This window comes from Anas acuta, chromosome 15 (assembly GCF_963932015.1).
Source record: "Anas acuta chromosome 15, bAnaAcu1.1, whole genome shotgun sequence".
In the NCBI taxonomy this organism is placed as follows: domain Eukaryota; kingdom Metazoa; phylum Chordata; class Aves; order Anseriformes; family Anatidae; genus Anas; species Anas acuta.
Genome location: NC_088993.1, coordinates 17,399,468 through 17,419,723, shown reverse-complemented (window position 1 = coordinate 17,419,723; position 20,256 = coordinate 17,399,468). Strand labels below are relative to the sequence as shown.

The 20,256-nt window shown below is 44.5% G+C and overlaps 1 protein-coding gene across 5 annotated transcripts in view; it reads left to right on the top strand.

Moving 5' to 3' along the window:
- Nucleotides 1-50: 50 nt before the first annotated feature.
- Nucleotides 51-20,256, top strand: part of ARHGAP17 (Rho GTPase activating protein 17) — a 41,573-nt gene continuing 21,367 nt past the window's right edge. For 3 of the 5 annotated variants that reach the window (XM_068699985.1, XM_068699987.1, XM_068699986.1), the window contains exons 1-2: nucleotides 51-218; nucleotides 17,632-17,671. In XM_068699985.1, coding sequence (XP_068556086.1) covers nucleotides 166-218; nucleotides 17,632-17,671 — 93 coding nt within the window. In that variant the 5' untranslated portion in view covers nucleotides 51-165. The remainder of the gene's footprint in view (nucleotides 219-17,631; nucleotides 17,672-20,256) is intronic. The other 2 variants (XM_068699984.1, XM_068699988.1) reach the window with 2 other exon arrangements.

The window sequence follows — 20,256 nt, the reverse complement described above, 5'->3', positions numbered from 1 at the left end:
GGGGGGGCGGGACCGGAAGTGGCGGCGGGTTCCGGTGTGGGCGGGGCGGGGCGGGGCGGGCGGCGCCGCGAGCAGGGCGGAGGAGGCCGGGGCCGGGGCCGGGGCCGGGAGGCGGCGGCGGCGGAGCGCGGTGAGGGGCCCTGGGGGGCCGGGGCGGCCGCCGCCATGAAGAAGCAATTCAACCGCATGAAGCAGCTGGCCAACCAGACCGTCGGCAGGTGGGCACCGGGGGGCACCGGGGGGGTTGCTGGGCACCGGGGGGCGCGCCGGGGGGCTCGGATCGGCCGGGCCGGGCCGCGCGGAGCCGCCCCGCTGAGGGCAGCGCCGGGTCCCGGCCGCTTCTGGGCCCCGCCGAGGGGCAGCGGGCACCGGGCGGGCTGCGGAGGGGCCCGAGCGGGGCCTGGCGGGGGGGGGACCGGGACTGGGAGCGGGGTCAGGACCGGGCCCGGGGCTGCCTCTCGGCTGGGCTCGCTGCCGGCCGCCCGCGCCGTGCGCTTCCTCCCCTGCCCTTCGTGACTTTCGCTTCCTTTGTTCCCGCTGCTCACGGGGCTGTTTCGATCCGCGCCGAGGGGGCCGCGGGGGGGGGACGAAAATACCCGAGGTCCCGTCAGAGCGGCTGCCGCCAGCCTCGGGACGGCGGGGCCCCGGGAAGCCTTCGGGAGCAGAGCCGGGCGCGGGCACGGTCGCGCTGAGCTGCAGGTCCTCGGTGTGCCGAAAAGGCAAATGGGGCTTTCCCCGGGTAGAGCAGGGCTCTGGAGTTATTCGTCAGGCCTCCAGAAACTTCTCAGATTGTAAGGAAAACTTAATCCCAAAGCGTATGCTTTCAGGGTATTCGAGTTCATGCTTTCACATCTCTCCTCCAGTAATCCATTTAATACAATACTTATCTTCTTTGGAGCCTATTTGGATGTAAAAGACAAGGGTGTCAGCTAATAATGGCAAAGTAGCAGGTTTTATTAGGGCATTTGTTTTGCTGTAAGGTAGGGTATAACTTCCAAACCAGTCCTGTGTTCTTTCATTCCCATCTCATACAGAGTTTTCTTTGTAAATCAGTACACTTTAAAATCATTACAGCGATTACTGGAGTTCCTGCTTGTGCGTGTTGGGCCATAGCTCCAAATCCCAAGTGGAATTTCTGGTAATCTGTGTTGTACCGAGTAGGATAAACATCTCGGGCTACTTCTTACCTCAGGGGGAAAAGAAGAATTAAATCTGGAGCTGTGTTTATAGTCGTGTTTGCATTGGGAGCAGAAGCTCCAACCTTCGTTACGACCTTTGGCTACCGCGGCTGAGCAGTGTCTGTTGCGAGGATCCCCGCGAGATGCGGCCGGCGCTCGTTTCCCAGCTGAGATTCCCGGGGTGTGGCCGGCTGCGTGCGTGGGGACTGCTCCGTGCCAGGCAGGCTGCTGGGGTGTTAGCAGCCTGTGCCTGGAACGGCAAAGTTTTCTGGTTTCCTTAAAATACAAACAACTACCTGAAATAGTTTTTCATTAAAAGTTATCCCTAATGATACCGACTCGTTTGTTTTCATACACTTAACGTTAATAGTTTAAATTCAGTTTAAACCACATTTCTTCTTTTTTTCTGTTGGCATTAAATTCTGGCACATCCTTACTGGGTCTCTGTCTAATTACAAAGTGTTTTTTAATAAACTGTCTTAAGAGTGTTCATTTAGCAGTATAGATTCTTTACCCAAGAACATACAAGCTTTTCTTTGAATTAAACAGAAGTGAGAAGGCTGTAAAGAATGAGGAGTATCTTAAAGTTTTGACCAGTATTGTTGCCTCTTTTGCATATAGATTGCATGCAAAAGTCTGTAAGTGGTTTGAATCGACCCGATTGCCCTTTGTAGGGGTTTGCCTGCTGTAGTCTGATTAATGTACTTCTTACTCTTGTTGCTGACCTGAATATTTGTGTCTTTCCAAGTTGAAGAAAAACGCTTATGTAATTGAAATGAGTTTGACTTCCGTAAATCTGTAAATTCTGTAGCATTGAAAAAAAAATTGCAGTGTGCTTTTTATCTGTTTTTTTTTTTTTTGTCTAGGTGTAGTTGAATGAAAGCGAACTGCCTTCAGGTGCGCGGTGTCTTTATGAGAGGTGTTGGGATGGTCGCAGCTGGCTGTTTCTTGAGGCTGATACGTATCGCGTTGCTGTAACTTGCTGGTTAGCCATATGCTGAACACCATGAGACAAATGCTCTGTCAGAAGCATTACAGTGGTCATGTAAATCTGTTGAAGAGATGTGGTCAGCTTTTTAGGACTCTGTTCACCCTTGGGAGGCCCAGTTGGCGAGTGGGCTGCCCCACCAGACAAGCAGCACTTGCAGCAGAGTGTCTGGCAGCTGTGCTGAGGGTCCCATCCCTTCGCCTCTGCTGGCTCACCTGTGGCACTTGAGGCCGTGGTGCAGAGTGCTCCCTGCCATTTACCGTGTGTGTCACATCCACCCATCTGTGTCATCTGCTGCCTCCTTGGGTGACCTTTGGCTCTTGTTTTTTGTGGTGGTGTATCAGAAAGGGGTGTGTTCTTCTGCTCTTTTCCTCACTTGTTCTGAACTTTTTTCCCCAAAACTGGGGACAGGTGTGTGGCAGAGAGGTCAGCACACCCATAACTATTTTCTTTTTAATGAAGCAATGTTTAAATCTAGAGCAGTTAAGGGCCTATTCTGTTGAGCTGGCCCTGTGTATGAGTGATACAACCTTTCTTATGGTCAGCTTGTGAAGGCTGGCGTGCTTCTTCTACAGCTGTACCACGTGTATGTGACTTGGGATCAGTGGAAAGGAACTCCTTAGCTGAAGAAGAAGGAATAAGAAAAGGTGGTCAGGAGCTTTGCTAAAGCAGAGGAATGGCATTTCTGAGAGCCTGTGAGTCTGCATGGTCAGAATTATATGGCATTTATGAAATACACGTAAGAAACTAAAGAGGGGATTAGTTAAGTGGAGCAGGATTCCCCAATAATTAGTAGATGTGGTGTTAAATACTCTCCAGCAATTATCTTGTGGACGTTCCTGGATGCCTTAAACAAGAGCAGTATTCAGTCTGCCACTGAGTGCTTTATTTTTTTTGACAGGTCCTCTGTAAATGATGCTGCTGTAGGAGCAAGCTCTGGTTAACCCCTGAAGTGAAATATCAATTACTTGTCCATATAAATAAACATGGAGGAAAGGGGAAGATGGAACAGGATGTTTTGCCTTCCCTTGAAAACTGGCAGTTCAAGTGCTGGTCCCTCTGGTGCTGTCGGCTGGGGTCAGCCGGTGTCAGTTGTGCTGGAGACAGTGCCCGAGGCAGGACCAGGCAGCTGCCCCACTGCCTCTGTTGGGACGCGGTACCCAAACCTCTGTGGGGCATTCTGACCTGAAGCAGGCGAGTGACCCCTTTCATAAATGGTTAGTCTCGGTGGGAGTGTGGCACTTCGCATGTCATCACGAAGCATCTCATGTCTGATGAGAGAGAATTCAAAAGAAGTGGGGCCAGGCGCAGAGCAGGAGAACAGAGGCATAGCTCACCTGGCAATCATTAGTTCCAGAGGAGCTGAGTTAATGTATCAGAATAAAGAGACATTCAAAGCCCTTAGTGAGGCTTCAAGGATAAGAGGGTTGGGAAAAAAAATAATAACAACCTTCATTCTGAATTTCAGGTGGCCAGTGATTCCTTAGAGGCTATGTGTTGAGATAGCTTTTAATGGAATGTAGGTATTACGTCCTCCAAAACTTTATCTGCATTGAAGTCCAAGCCCGTGCTGACCAAGAACGGTTCTGTCCACACGTGTTTCAGGCGTGCTTTGCCTGGGCTGAGCACTTTGTGAGGGGCACACCATGGGATGTGTTCTGCTTGCTGCCTCGCAGCTTTGCAGGGGTGAGGTACCCTGCCTGGCCTGCTCACACCTTTCCTTTGGGTGCCTCGGAAGCAGGTAGGCATTGTAGCAGGTCAGCTGTGTATCGGGTTCAGAAATAACAACAGATTATATTGTGTGTGGTGTCACTGAGGGAATTCATATATCCAAGTCTTGCAGTTTTTGTACTCTAATAAATTCTGAACGGAGACGGATTTTGATTAGAAGCTCGGGAAGTATTCTAGTTCTCTAACAAAAATAAATGCTCAGAAGTATTGTCATTAAAGGCTTTCAAATGATACACTAATAAGCATTGGAGCTACGTAGGCAAGTAATTTTTATGAGAAATGAGTCCATGGAGGTGTTTGTGTCATGCTGTTTAGTTACAGAAAAAAAGGTTGGTAATTAATGACACTTGTTAGACTGTCTAATAATTCTACGCAAGTTAAGCTTTTGTGCCTCTGGGGACCTAACTATTAAAGTTCCCATCAATTTCTTTTTTCATCTTTTAGTGTACTGTGCAGATTAAAAATTATTCCAGCCAACTGGTTTGCAAAGCTTAGATCTGGGAAGTCAGGTAGGATCAGGACTGCTAGGTGGACACCCTTGGCTTTACGAGGAGGGATCCTTTATCTGCCTCGCAGGCTGTTAGGCTAATTTAAACCAGGGAGCAGCAGTTCGAACTAATTAAAGTCTAGAAGAGGCCACAAACAGCCTTAGATCTTTTTTTAGTCAAAAAGTCAGCTTACCGTAGCTTCTTAACAAGTTTTACTGTTTGAGTACGTCTTGCGTGCAGAGTTTTTTCCATGCCTCGTACACATGACATTGCTGCGACTCAGCAGCAGTATTTGCACGTATCTTTTAATAGCTTGTGCTGTGCATGAAAGGTACCATAGTAAGCTATATTTAGCAGCTCTTCAAACCCCTTGGCAATCTGTATGTTGGAATTGGCATTAGTGTGGCACAACACTAAAGCAAGTTAAGTTAAAATAACTTCAGTGATTGTGTATAGCACGGAGCAGCTTGCTTTTGATATGTATAGGGGGAGATCTCCTGGAAACTGATAATTTATAGTAATGCATCATGGAAAAACTGGGTGGTCTGAGTTATTTTTCCCCCATATTATTATTGTCTATTGTTTCTGTCTTATTTTTTTCAGAATTATTACTTAGGGCTTTTTTTACATCTTGGTCTTCTACTGATAGCACTTTGCTAATTTTTTTAAAACTGTGGTAAAATGAGTTTGCTCATCTCTGAATCTAAAGCACTTCAATATAACATGAACCTTCCAAAGCTATTTAAAATAAAATCAAATTGTTTTACAGATGTCGAAGAAACGCTACTTTAATATTTTTCTTGTTCTTCTGTGGAAAAAAACCCTTATGAATCTGACCCCCAATTCTGACCCACCCAAGTATCCTTTAAAAAAAATTTAGTATGATAAACTTCATTTACTGGAGTGCCTGTCATTGGTAAACATTTGAAAAAATTGTAAACAATGTTAAAATATGCCTGTGTGCAAGGGGAAAATTTGCTTTGTTCTTGGTCTTGTAGGTTAGCCATTGTCTACGTTGGAGTACTCATGAAAAGAAAAAGAAAATCCTCATTTCAGTGTTTACAATAGTCATCGTAAACATTTCCTGTTTATCTCCAAATGAAGTTTGAGGTTTCTGTAATTAGAAAATTCACTTAAGATTCTTCTAGAAGGAAGATTAATTCAATGACAGGTTTAAAGAGTCTGAGAAGATTGGATTAGGGAAGGTCTGTTCTCCTGAACATGTGCAGGCTTTCAGAGTTCGTGTAGCTAATTGTTGAGGGCTGATTGAAATGAACTGCATGCAAATGCTAAAGCACTTGTCTACTAATAGCAGAAGGAGTGCGTTATCTAAAAACCTGTGTGTTGGTGGAGTCTGGCTGTGGAATAGGCAGAGCAAGGAGGCAGTGAGCAGCGCAGTCAGGAGCACAGCTGCTGCAGCTTTCTGCTGCCTCTTCGCCGGTTTGTACGTGCAGCACTTGGAAGCACCACTTCAGGTAGAATTCCTCAATCTGAGATGTCCACAAACAAACAGCTAACGGCCCCCTTAGCACTGCTTCTCAGCCTAAGCTATATCAACAAAAGTTGCGTGGTATCTACATATTTATCTATTTCCTGCACCCCTAAGGTAAAGCTTACGCAATCTATGCGCTGTGCAGCTCATAAATCTTTTTTAGTAGTGCAAACTTCCAATTACAGAAAAATGTGCAGCTGCTATGTTTTCAGCGTGGGTCTGCTCACTGTTGTACTTAGCAGTGTATTTGCAACTTCCATTAATGCAGCAACAAGTGGAATAGCTTATGGCCATAAACTGTGTTCAAGCTGTCAGTTTTGTTTGTCCATCTGTTAATCTCATTAATCTGCATACCTTTCAAAGCAGAGTTGCTAAAGCCAAAGGAAAAATGGCCTGAATTTGCCTGCACTGAGGACTCAGTAGTGGCTTCTTTCAGTGCAGTTGTGTCCCAGCAGACTGCTGGTGAGTTCTCAAAGGCTGAACACTTGCTCCTGGGACCCTGGGTTGCATCTCACAAACAGTCAGAAGACAAGAGTCTGTATATTTTCACCTCTATCTCAATTCCTCGGGGACTGAGATGATCCCGTGTTGGTCTGAAGAATTAGTTAAAAATCACTGAGATTAGAAACTGTTAAGAATGCACCTTGCCACTCAGCAGCAGTTGTCCAGTGCCTGAAGCCTTACTCCTGGGCGTTGCGGTGCTTTCCAGCAGGCTGGTGCGTTTGGCTGCCCAGATACTTCCTGTTGTGCCTGCCGTGCTCCGTAAGGGCAGCAGCAGGTTTCCACTCAATGAGCACTCGCTCACTCTCAGCTAAAAAAGCGTCGTCACTTGTGATCAGATTCCAGACTACACGAAAGCTCAGGAATGACACGGCTGGGCTATGCCTGGCTTCCCCAGCTGCCGGGAGCAGAGGACCAGGGAGGAAGGCAGGGCTCGGGCAGGTGTCCCACCTGTCCCCTCAGCCTGCTGCTGGCTGCTCATGTGTAGCTCAGGTAGGGTCTGGCAGTGCTGGGCTGGCTTTATTCCGTGCGTTGGCTGTGCCATCCTTGCTATCGTAAGGCTCCAGCTTCCCTGCTTCTCTGAAAGGCCACATTTTTAAATTTCAGCTATTCAATTTCACTTTAAGCTTTTCACGTGGGAGGGAAAAGCATTTCTCCATGCCTGCAATCCATAAGAATGAACTTCTGGATGAGTTATCTATTTTTCAGAACAGCGGATGTTTCCAGTGCAGGTATAGTTCAGTTATTTTGTTTTTCCCTAGTAGAGGCGGAAAAGGCCTTTCAAACCTTTATATAAACTTTTTGATAAAGTCTGCTTTGTATTAGACCTGTTCAGTTTTGTTGACTTGAAGATATCTGAATAAGGTTTTGTGCCTTCTACTAAAGAACTAGCTAAAGCCTGCTGGCTAGAAGAAAGAAAGTATTACATAACTGGCAGGCTTGCCTGATGACTGCTGAGTGGGCAATGCGTAAAATTCTTCAGATTTTTGCTGCAGAGAAAGAAATTAAAGGACTCCAAGCTGAGGGATTTAAAAAATATTAGTTGTCCTCTTGTGTGCCTCTAGCTGCATGCTCTCATCTCCTTTGGCTCTGGCTGTTGTACTGCTGCTTGCTGAAACAGATGAGAAGACTGATAAAATATTAACAATAAAAGGCAGACACACACATGCCACGGGATCTGTTCTAGCTGGATTACCTCGGGCTTTTCTGTTCTGCCACGTGAGTGCCTGTCGGGTCAGGGATGCACAGCGAGGGAGAGCAGAGCACGCACCCAAGGAAAGCACAGTCTTACGCTGCCTTAAAATGATGAATAAAATCTAGTTCTTTCAGTGTGTCTGTTTTTCTGGTTGTTTCACCAGGCTTTGGAGGATCTAGGAGAGTGAAAATGATTTTGCCAAGCCTGTCACACTGTGCTTGTGTCACAGTATGTTAAGCGGAGCCTGCGGCATCGTCCTGTGCCCGTGCAGCCACCTGGGCGAGGTGCTACAGGGAACCAGAGGAGAGGATGGGTTGTGCAGGGGTGGCAGGTGCGTCTGAGACATCCTAAAATAGTACTGATTGAAGCTGCTAAAATAGCTAGAAGTGATCTAATGAGCTGCTTCCACGTGATGCTGTAATGCGATATGCTTGGGATTTAGGAAAGCAAGTGTATTTCTCGATACTTGCGTAGTATTTTTAGGTTCACTAGTGATAACAGATCTGTAAGCAGAACTCTTCTTTAGACTGGAGGACACTATTAGCACATAATGAAAAGCCAAATATGTATGGTCTTTTTAGGGTATAGTTAAATAAAAAAATGTCAGTGAGTTAGATGTTCTCTAATATCCTGCACAGTGTTGACCAAAAAAAAAAACCAACACATTTTGTAACTTGTTAGAGTTAGCAGCTCCACATTTCAGTGCGTTGGGAGAACCTCCAGCCCTTCACATTGGGCCTTGCCATAGTGCGTCCCTCAGCTGTGCCCCGTGTGCCATGGAGAGCTCCGGGCTGAAACCCGTGGGAGTTCAACAGCATGAGCCAAATTGGGAAGGTTGTGGCTGACCTCCTGTAAGTCAGAACCGAAGAACTTCGCAGCAGTCGGTGATGACGTAGTGAGTGGTTTTACCAGAGCAGTGTGTGTGTTCAGGCTGCTCGCCCTCCCGTCTTGCAAGCACAGCTGAACCTGATCCTCAGCACGGTGCTGTGCAGAAAGCAGTGCTGGGTGTCCAGACGAGACAAAGAGGGAACGTACAAGTGTATTTTTTATCTGCAACATCGCTTCCTTGGCTGAATTAAAATATTTTGACTAAAATGTATTCCTTAGGAACCAAATGTTTGAGTTTGTAGTCGTTATGCCATTGCTGATAAAAGCATGTTAGAATCATGGTGCATCTTATGCTTGGACAGTCCTGCTGTCTCAACAGGAAGCTGGCTTTCATAAATACGAGCCAGCTGGGTGAGGTCAGAAGTTCTCTCGAGTGAGGAGGAGCCTTTTTTTCCTTGACACGGATTGTTTTCTGGTGCAGTTAATTGCATTGCAAAATGACAGGAACATCCTGGAGTGACTGCAGCAGAGTGACTCAAGGAGCTGAGGAATCTGCAGAACTGACTATGCAAAATACCTGAACCAATTTTAAATAGCCAGGGTCTATAAAGGAGTTCTTTCATCTGTCTTGCAAGTTGTCCTGCACCAGAAATCACTTGACAGAGAGTTTTGTATAAATATGCTCTTTGTCCATATTGCAAGCTTCTCAAGATCCTAACAACACTTCCAGAGTGAAAATTAATACAAGAAAAGCTGATAACTTCTACATCTGACAGTTGCACAGAGAAGATGAGGAGAAAACTGTAAATGAGTTGAGGTTGACCTTTTCTTTAGAAGATAAGTTGCTGTGCATGCAGATCTGAGAGTTATGGCTGTTACAGGGATTTGAAAGGAACAACAATTTGATGCCAACTTTTTTTGACATAAATGAACCAGTTACCAAGCAATCCACAAGAAATACTAATCCAACTGATTAAAAATTACTTTTCTGTATGAAAATACTAGCTTTCGATCCTACCTTCATTTTCTACAGAAAATGGAAACGTGTGAGCTAAGCTGTTGCAGCGTCTCTTTCAGTTGAACATTTAGCTGGTTTGTCCTGCCGTAAGCCGATTTCCCCTGCAGATTAAGTGTTCTGATCTGTCCCTGGTTTTTGTGGGAATGGAACACAAGGATAAAGTAATCCTGGTTTTGTAACAGGAAGTCCAAGTGTGCGCTGAAGTGTTAATAAACCTTTACTGGGCTGTTAGAGGCTCATATTTCACTCAGAAATCTGGTGATAGAGTTAACTTTCAGTTTTGTGATAGAACACCAAAAACATGGTGTGCAACACGTGGCAGAGTGGTAATGGCACAGTTCTCCATGTTACACGCATTAATCTGGCCGTGTATATCCCGTATCCAAGCAACAGAAAAACAGACTTGTGTATCCAGCGTCGTAAAACCCAGTAATTGGATGAGTAGTCTCAATTGCAGGCTAGCCAGCGGAGACTCAGCTCAGTTAGAAGCTGGTTTTCCTGTTGGTGAAACATAATAAAGGGTTTGGCTGTTAATTGTTAATCATAAAATCAGTGCAAAGGCTTCACTGCGAAATGGTGGACGTAGAGTAATCCCTACTTTGTGACTGTCCTGCCAGTCAGTCGTATAATGTTTCAGGTCGACCTTAGACTTTTTTTTTTAACTGTTATTTCAATGCTTCCAGCTCCTCTTTGCATTTTTACTTTCTATTCCTACTTCGTTGTTCTGCCTCTTCTGTATTTCCTTGTTTTGCTTTTTGTGTTGAGTTCAGTTTGGTTCCTTTTCAGAGGCTTTCACTTGCCAGTTTTACAAATCCCCAGACTTAAAATAGACCTGTCTGGACAGTGTATTAAATTAACAACAGTGTTAACTTTGAAATGTTCATTTGGAATTCTAGTGTTTTTTTTTTTACACTTACACAATGTAATATGTAGCTTGAAATGTCCTGCCGAAGTCCAAAACCATACAAATGTGCCCCAAAAAGTTACGATTTTGTACCAGTTTGTTGTAGTTTGCTCATTCTTGTATTGTATATTTATCCTATTCAAGCATGTCTACACTGAAAAAGATTTTGATTTGCAAAAGATAGTACTGCTTCTTCTGGTCTTTTGTAATGATTGACAATGAAGGATTTCTGGTTTTAAAGAAGTCATAAAACCCAAGTATTTTTACTTAGTGGGCAATCCACTTTTGTAGTAGCTGGAACAGAAAGGAACGTCTCGTGTGAAAGTTCGGGCAATGTTTAAGTTGTGTTTTTCTTTAATCATAAGGGAGTTCTTGTGTCAGCAGGTAATCTGGCAGGGGAACTAATCCTTGTCTAAAATTAAAAGCTGCCAAACCCACAGGTAGGAAATAACCGAGCCAGTCTTTTATCCAGAAATGTCATTTGCCAGCTTAACTCCGTGTTTGCAGAGCTACGGCTGACTTCGGCCCCACAGCAGTGCCCTCTCTCTCTGCCGAGGCGGTGTTTCCCAAGCTCCCCTTCCATTTATTCCTACCCCATGTTCGTAGGCTTCACCTGGTGGTGCAATTGATCTGACCGAAAAATGGGTTTTCTTCCAGCCCAGTTATTTTTCATCCCTCTGGGCTGGCTGCGGTGCAGCAGCGGGACGAGCGGGTCCCCCAGCGGCTCAGCTCCTGGCGCCTTGCTGCAGGGGACAGATCTCATCCCAGTGCTCAGGAGGGAGAAGGACTGGAGCAATCCCTCACCGTGGGGCAATAACGCTGTGACCCCGGCACACCCAGAGCCTGGCTGCCCTTGGGGCGAGACCGAGCGCCCTGGTGGTGCTGAGCAGCTGCACTGGTGCTGGCACGCCGTGGTTACAGCCTCCTGTTCTGCAGTTTTTCTGCCCTGCTACTTTTTTATATCAAAATTGTAAACCTGGTTTGAGATCAAATTACTCTGGGGAAGCAAAGGTTGCTTGCTTGGTCTTATGTGCAAATAAACTTTTAAATGTAAATAAACATCGGGCAGCTAAATGTTAAAAATAACTCTTTACCAAGATATTGTCTAAGGATGTTTGCATACATCTTTTATAAATTAATAAACTGACATGTTTGGAAAGGTCAAGTTCTGTAGTAGTGTTAAATATTTGAGCTCACTTAGCATGAGAAATTTATATGCTAATACCTAAGGGGAAAAAAGGCGAGGCGTTGAAAATACGCTGTGATTTGATCAGCTCAGGAGATTATTCTTCTGTATCTTTACTTTGTGTTGGTCTCAAATTCTTTGTTTCTTTTTCTCCACTGTTTTTTTCACTGCTTAAAGTAGGAGCTTTTACTTTGGTAGAAGCATACGACCACTGCTAGATTTCATCCTGACTGGATTTAAGCATCTAGAATTTTAATTCCTCACCACAGCATTTTGCAGAAGTACCAATAGCTTCTGAAGAAAACGCAAATCAAACGTACCTTAAAGAGAAATCACATTTTGTCGTTATGTCCTGATGTACATTCTTGGTGGTGATTTTCTGTTTTTGTTTTTTTTTGAAAGTGAAAAGGAATACAGGGACAGCTTCACCAGCTAAAGCTGTGTAATGGTATGAAATAGAATAGCAGTAAGTATTCAGTTTGCTGGGACAACAGTTGACTGAAAGCACTCAGCAGTACATTTTTATTTGTAACCAGAAGTTTAAAAACTATTGGACTGAAAGACTGCTCACTGATACGTGACTTCCTCTATCAGGACAAAATTGCTTTAAGTCTGGTTTTGCATTTATGCCACAATTGTAGGTTTTTCACCTAGAAAGTTCAACTTAAATTTGTCTCTGATTTGTAGTGTGTGTTGCTCATAATCACCTCAATTTGTTAGATAAACTTAACTGTTTAAGCAGTATTTTTTTCCCTCAAACTGTAGTATATATGGTTTAATTCTCAACATCAAATACTAAAACCTGTTTGTTTTACAGGGAGGGGTTTGGAGTTCTGCAGCGTGGTGTGGGCCTTGCTGCTGAGGCTGTGCCTCCTAGAACAGCCCTAAAATAGGATTTGGCTTGGGCTGCGGTTGTCCTTAATAGCTAAATTTACTGCTTCGCCTGGGAGAGGAGGCCTTGGATCCATTTCACTTAGTGAGGAATTTCAGATCTATTAATGCGAACAGGCTGTCATGGGCTTCCCTGCGACTGAAGGCATGGTCTGCTTTATTTCCAAGATTATCTTTCTAAAGCTCGGTCTGCCTTTAATTTGAGCAGACAGGCTTCATTCTTCAGAACCGGGTGGCTGAGATTACAGAGAGGTCAATGTTGTAGCTTTTAGATAGAGCCATCGGGCAGTTTGATGGAGAAACTCAGTGGAGAAAATGAAGGAAGGCAAAAGAGTAGAAATAGTTGTCTGTCTCTTTATTGAGTCCCAAGTTGTAGTTTTGCACCTACTGGGGTTCTGAAGTTGCAGATCTTAATGAAGCATTTTGGTGCTTCGGAGGTGACGCACCATTTTTTAGAGAATTTCTAAAGGAAGCACAAAAACTGCAGTAACCACATGAGTTAAAATTGGTGACTTGAGCATCATTTAAGCATGAAAAACAGTTCTCCATCACGGACTTCCCATAGGAAGTCAGTTTGAGGGTTATCTCCTCCAAAACAGGAACCTTTGGTTTTGATTTCTGCTACTGCCACTGAAGTCTCCACAGTCATCAGATTTACAATGAACACATTTTTAATACTTGTGCAGAAATTTATATTGTTAATTTGAATGAAAAACAGGGATAATGGGCAGGCTTGAAGTCTAACTGGTGGCTGGTTGCTAGTGATGGCCACTAAACACTAAGTAAATATTGAAAGGTGATTCTCATCTGGCAGTTGTTGTGAAGTGATGTTAAAGCTTGTTTAAAAATAACTTACAGAATATTGGTTTTGAAAAAAAATCACCTGCAGTGAAGGTTGGTATTTGTAGCTTTACCTCCAGTTTGAGTGCTAGTTTTGCCATGGAGGCAAGTCAAAGGGGATTAATTAAAGGCATGTGTAGGGCAATGAACTTGGTTTCTGTGGTGTGAGGAGTGCACTTGGCCAAACGTTTTTGCTCTGGCTTGTCCTCACGATGCTGCGCAGGTTAAACCAAACTCCTGTAGTATATCCAGAAAGCTGAGTATTCCCACTGATTGCCAAAGGAAACAAAATACTTCCTCAGTAATGAAGTGCTTTTCGAAAAGTGCCCTTTAATGTACACACTTACAAAGGCCACGGTCATAGAATTTTTTGCTTTCCAGTTACACGCGTTTCATTTAACATACTGATGTTAAAGATCTCAGCTTCTGAAAAGCATACAGAAATACAGAACACGGGTAGGATATGGGTAACAGGAAATCTGTGTGTTACAGCCCGTATTGTTTTAAAATCTAGTTTAGGTAATGAGCCTTATGTGAGCTTGGCTGCCAGGGAGGAGGAAGGGCTGGAGCGTACCTCGCGTCTGCTGAGCAGGAAGACAAGAGGTTCCCTGCATCACCTGGATTTCAAGGAAAGTCCAAAACAAGTAGAACTTAAGAAAGATGCTGCTATAAGTGACAATCTGTTTCATGTTTGGATACTGATTGTAGCAGTCACTTTCGATGTAGAGTAAATGGCACTCGGGCCTAGGTTCTCCTGTGCATTGGTGATGTTCTCCTGTGCCTTTGTTGGAAAGGGATTGTTGAGTTTGTCTTGTTCAGGTCTTTCCCCAAGGGGAGCTTTCTTTTGATTTTAAAGTGATTTGACGTATTTAATCATTAGGCCCCATAAAGTTGGGTTATGTGTAGTTCATACTGCTTAAAAAGGCAGGCTGTCCCTGCAATTTACTACAGTGCTGAATTAAGCTGCTAGTCCCGAAACATCTTTAAGTTATATTTGCTACAAAGTCTGGTCTAGGATTAAAAAAGCAAACTTTTTAGAAGGGAAGTTGTCACCTAATTCTGGATGCCTTGTTTTGGAACAGAGCTGCTGATTCTTCCATTTTTCCTGGCACCAAGTCCTGCCTATTGTGCTGTGGAAGCAGGCAGGATGTGCTGCTAGCGCGGCGCCCCGCAAAGGTGCTGCAAAGCGTTAACTTGCCAGCAAGCGCTAATCTGGTTACTCAGGGTAACAAACAAATACTTTAAGGAAAATCAAACAGCCAGAAGGCTAGCTTTAATTCAATCTCATGTTTCGGTGGGTCCTCCTCATTTTCACTGAAGTCTTTTCAGAGTTTGGGAGTGCAGACTCGTCCTTTCGTCACAACACAAGCTGCCCTCCCGGGGCATCACCTGCTGCCAGCTCCGCATCCCGGCCTCGGGGCGTGAGTCAAGGTTTCTGTTTCCACTTTGATACTTGAACTGAGTCACTTGTTCTGTTATGAATGCCCAAGTTTTTATGGCTCTGCATGTCAGGATTGCTTTTGTTCCTTCCTTGTTAGCCTTTCGGGGGTGTAAATTTCCACTGGTTTTGTAGCTTTGACCTGCTCCGCAGATCTTCCCTGGTGAGTACTGATGCTTTGATGGTGGACAGGACTCTGCTGTGAAGCCAGGGAGATCTCAAACATCGTTTAGATGAAGCTTTATTTTTTTTAAACTTTCCAGCTCTGGTTTAATAGATCTCATTTATTTCATTCATGCATATGTAAATTCTTGCCCCAATAAAGGTAAACATTTTTATCTTAGGAATTCTCATCTGCTGTTTCCAGAGGTACCGGGAGCCGTGCACTTGGTTTGCGTGCAGTGGGTTAATGTTGTGCTCATTCCTTGCAGAAAACACTTTGGAAGTGATGTTTCAAAGGAAGTTGGTATTTATCCTCTGTATGGTTTGTGGGGATGATTCCAGCTGCAATTTGCCATTGCACGTTCACCATTTTGTTAGAATCAGTCTTTTAACAATGCGCTGCTGAATGTTCCTTGAAGAACTTTGTACCAGCCATCTCATATAGAAGTTTTTGCCATAACAGTGTCCTGCCTCGAGGTGTAGCAGGAAGCTTCACCTCCTGTCCTCAGAACCCCGCCTTTCCCAGGGGACCGGCGCAGCCCCGCTCGCGGTGCTCAGCTGCCAGCCCAGCGGCTGTTCCGAATTTAGGCCATGCAAGGAGCCGAGCAGCCGGCGTGTGCCCACTGGGTCCTGTGCTCAGCTCCTGCTCCCAGCTGTGGGCATCCCACCATGCAGAAGTGCCCACGGATCCTGCACGAGCAGCATGTTTGGGGCCTCCTGGCACGGCAGGGGCTCCGCTGTGCTTTTCCTGTTAGTAATGGCTTGCAGGGGCATCCCGGTGCGATGGTGAGTTAACTTTTGATGGCATGGAGTCCAGCTGCTGGGAGTGCCAACAGCCATGTAACCTTAGTGAGAGGCCAGCTGTGTTTGTGGCATTCTCAGGGAGAGGTTAGGGCGGTGGGCTCCCAGCCAAGGGCCAGGGACCTGCTCTGATGGGCTCCCAGAGCCTGTCACGGCTGGGGAACTTCTCTGCAGCTGCATCTTCCCCTTCCTAACCACATCGTGGTTCCAGGAGGCACTGTTCCTCTGTTACTTCATGCTACCTAGTAGGAAAGGCACAAACAAGACCTAGTAAGGGGTAAGTAGCAGTGGGAAAAAATATTTAGCATAGATTTGTGAATTCTTTAATTAGTTGGCAGAAGAAATTAGCGTCCCGTGGAGCTGCAGGTAGGCATAAAATCAGAACTAAAAGCAGTAGGTCCTGCTGTGCCGAGGTAGGCAGGTACCTTTGGTGCTTTGTTGCTTTTTCCCTGTTGACGGCTCAGCAAGGAGATAAAGGCCGTGCTGCTGTCACAAGGTTACATTTTCTGTTTCATGGCAGTGGTCACTGGAAAACAATATTATTTAGTGGCTCTTTCTTGGCTTCGTTATTAAAGGTGGAATGTGGGCCTGCAGGAAGGGTGAGGTCTTCCCTCTGCGTTTCCAAACCTGACATCATCATAAGTGGCTTTTCTAAATCAGCTCTGGCCTGGGGACGCTGTGCTGCCACAGCCGATGACTGGTAAAAACAGAACCTGACTTCAAAGGAGATCTGGATTTTCTGGTTGTGACCCTAAATACTTGATAAACCAATCACATGTGCAAAGGGGACTTGTATACACAAGAATTGTTTTGCACAATGCTGCATAGTCTGCAGGCAATAATATTTAAAATGAAAACGAACTTCTGCCAGCACTTCGTGTAAATTTCTTTACTTTTTCACTCAAATGGGTATTACTACCTAGGAAAAAGCAGGGGAGGGAGAAATCATACTTTTTATGAATGTGAGGTGGTGTGCAAGTTCTAGGCAAGTATTTGGTGGGTTTAAATTAATATCGTGCCTAGAGCTGTTCAAAAGCATCTGGTAGCTTTGAAGTAGTATAATGGGAGGATCATGATCATGGGATAATATCAGAACAAGCCTTTTTTATTCCAAAAGTAAAACAATTTTGTAATTCCCTATAGCTAAAAGTGAATTTGTAAAATTTTATAGTAACTGTAATTTGATTGTTGCAGCACGGGTGGGAAAAACTGTGAACTCTCAGTCAAATTGAAAGCTTTTTCACATACACCTGCATGGTACTCCCTGCTGGTTCATGGGATTTGCAGCAGTTCAGTGGTTTAATGATGCATACGTATCTAGTTGTAGGTATCCTAAATGTTTTTAGAAATTGTTTTGAATTATGCCATTTGAGGTGGCTGTTTCATTTCATAAAACTGCCTGTTAGGTTAATGTGTGTTCTCCTCTGGTATGCTGGAATTCCTCTTCTGTGGTGTCTGTTTCATATCACGTAAATATGTAAAAGTGGGTCAGCACAGAGGGTGAATGAACTGCTGAAATACCTGCCTCTAATTTGTTTCTCTTGCACTAAGCCAAATTAAGGGCTAGAGTTATTTAAAGGGGGGATAATGTAAACTCTGATTATGTAACATAGATGTAGAAACCAGTTGCATTTTTTCTTAAGCAGATTTCTAGGAAAAAGGAAACATTTGCATTTAAGAGAAGTTTTTCAGGATTCCAGTTTGTGTTAAGTCGTGTGCAGTTTGAAACATCTCTGTACTCGATGCAGTGGATTAGTGCTGTGGGCTGAGAATTTCGGGAATGTCAGGCTTTCCCGAGCACTCTGTGCTGGGCAAGCCATCAGTGTTTCTTCCTTGGCAGTGGCCAAGAGCCAGTGCTACCTACGGCATGGTGAAGGTGGTGATGTTTGCAGCAGGGGTTATAATGAGTTACATTTGCAACTAAGCGGTTATTAAAAGCAGTCTTTGACCCTGACCATGCTAATTTGTGTTCTTTTTTTTCCTCACTTAGGGCTGAGAAAACGGAGGTACTTAGTGAAGACCTGTTGCAGGTATCGTAACACAGTTAATATGCATTCTTAAAATTCTGTCTCTAAAGTTTGAGCCATCTGAGTACCCAATGTGGGGTGAAAAATGCAAATGATGTGGATGAAAACAACCATGTCCTTGGCTGACTTCTTAGCACATGAAAAAACTGTTAAAATTTGCAAGGAAAAACTGTTACTTCTCTTTCTTAGTCCTATCATACAGCTTGGTAAAGTGAAAGAAGAAGCTTTTTCTTTTTTCTTTTGATTAGATGAACTAGCTTGTTAAGCTTATGAACCATTAGTGCTAATGACTTGCCAGGCTGTCTGGTGGAGTATGATGAGCTGGGAAGAAGCTATGATTAGGCACAGCTGGTTTCTGTCTTCATTTGTGCTTCTCTTGAAGAGGTCATCTTGGGCTTTAAAAGAAGTGGCGAAAAGCATACCAGCTGCTTGCTAACTGATAATGACTTTTTTTCTAGAAGTCTGGAATTGTTCTTAATAAATGTACAAATGCTTCATACTTAGCATGAAATATTCTCAAATCTGTCACCCTGACATTTGTTCTGTTTGCAGACTTGTCATCTTTCTAAAAGTATGCCATCTAATCAAACAGTAGTTTCATGGTGGAATTTTAGCTGCAATTGTTAGATTAACAAGGTTGACTAATCACATGAAACAAATTTGACTACAGACTTGTTCTTCTACATATTTTTCTTCCTTTGGTTATTTCGCGAAAGGTTCTTACAGAAAAAAAGGACAGAAGGTGAATTGGCTGGGGAAGTTAGATGTGCTAGCTTCTCCTTTGGACTTGTACTGTAATGGTTATTTCAAGTCAATTACAAAGCATGTTAGTATGTTTTAAGTTCAGGACCTCTGCAGAAAACATACAGGCCAAACAAATGAGGTGTTAGTTTTGTTTCAGATCTCTCCAGCTGTTTGCATTAAAGTAGAAGGTGAGAGAATGTAATGGCTTTAAACCTGAATTCAGCAAGAACAAGTGAAATCATCTTGAGCAAGGGTGAAATGAGCTGACCTGAAACGCTTTGCCGTGCTTTCCAGGGAACTGCTTTGGTTGAAATGTAAATATCTTAACAGTTTGACAATATCATTTTTAATTTCTAAAGGGATGTGTGCAATTAAATGGCAAAAAGGCTGTTAAAACACCTTGATAGCCTTCAAGGGCCCATCTGTTTTCTTGGTTAACGGCAGAGTAGTAACAAGAAGTGAAAGCCAGAAGTACTGCTGCTTGTTGCCAAAAAAATTTTGCAAGCAAGGCTTTCCCAGGCACAGAGCAGACTGGCTACACCCAAGTGGAAGAATTTACTCACTTGTTTGTTTGCTCTTGGGGGCTTGCGGAGGGGAGGGAGGCTCTTATCTAACTAAAGAGCTTAAAAGCACGGGGCTGTTTGTTTTCCAAACATGTTTCACAGTGTTTCTTTTTATATTTGTCTCAGACTTTGACATAGGATTGCCATAGCTTGCTGTCTGTTTTCTGAAGTGTAATGCTCCATTTCAAGTATCTCTGTTAAATGTGTTCCTGCCTGAAGAGAAGCAATGCAGCTCAGCACTGGAAGGGCTTCTACAATAGGCCCACTTTCTGGAATGCCCTTGTAGCATATAGTGGAGCAATTGTTTGATGTCTTTGTTCACTGAAGATGCCCCGTGGGTGCAGACAGTAAAGCCTGTAGGTCACATTTTTTGGTTCAAATGTAACTTAATGGAGATTAATGTCCTTCGTGGTTTTCCTGACACTTTGAACTAAAAAGCAGATCAGAGGGGAGACTCATGAAGTTCTGGGGTCATGTTCCTCCTATCAATCATCTGCCCTTTGAATTTGGCATTCAGACTGCCTGGAAAGAGGCTGTCAGGAATATGCATGCCTTTCGAAGGGGGCGTAAGCAGTCACACGTGGCTGACAGAGGCTGTTAGCGTGCTGGGATCTGTAGGATGGTTCAGTTACTGTGTTTCAGGTGTGGATAATCACAGAATCACGGAATTGTAGGGGTTGGAAGGGACCTCAAGAGATCATTGGGTCTGCCAAAATCATGCTTGATAAACTGTGTTGCAAAAAAGTACTTTCACAATTAGAGGCTGGTTTGGAATTTCTTAGTAGTATTTAATCTCGATGATAAGGCAGTAGAAATTAAACTTCTTAGTTGCAACAGTAGGCTGTAAACAGTACTGCCTTCTTCATGCAGCTTCATATGGACTTCAGAGTTGATTCATCTTGTGGCTGTTGAGCTGTTAGTCCCATTTCCACCTTGTGTAGCCAGTGAGACTTCAGTCTTCCTGCTCTGGTCCTCCAGCTCACCAGCCCTCCTACACTGGGTCTTTTTCACCTTCCCTTGGACTTGCAGAAGCTGCTGCCAGGCAGCCCCGAGGCCCAGCTTTGGGTGCTCCTGCAGGCCAGAGCTTCACACAGCTGCTGCTCCCCTCTTCTGGGGGGCCCAGTCCTGTGCGTGCTCGTGCATCCAGGACAGGGCTCCCATGTCAGCAGCAGTGATCCTGTGCTGATCCTCACCCAGTCGGTCTCATCTGCCTGTGCCTCTTCCCAACAGCATCTTCTCCCTCACAGCTTCTCTCAGAACACAGCCACTGAGGCTTGTTTT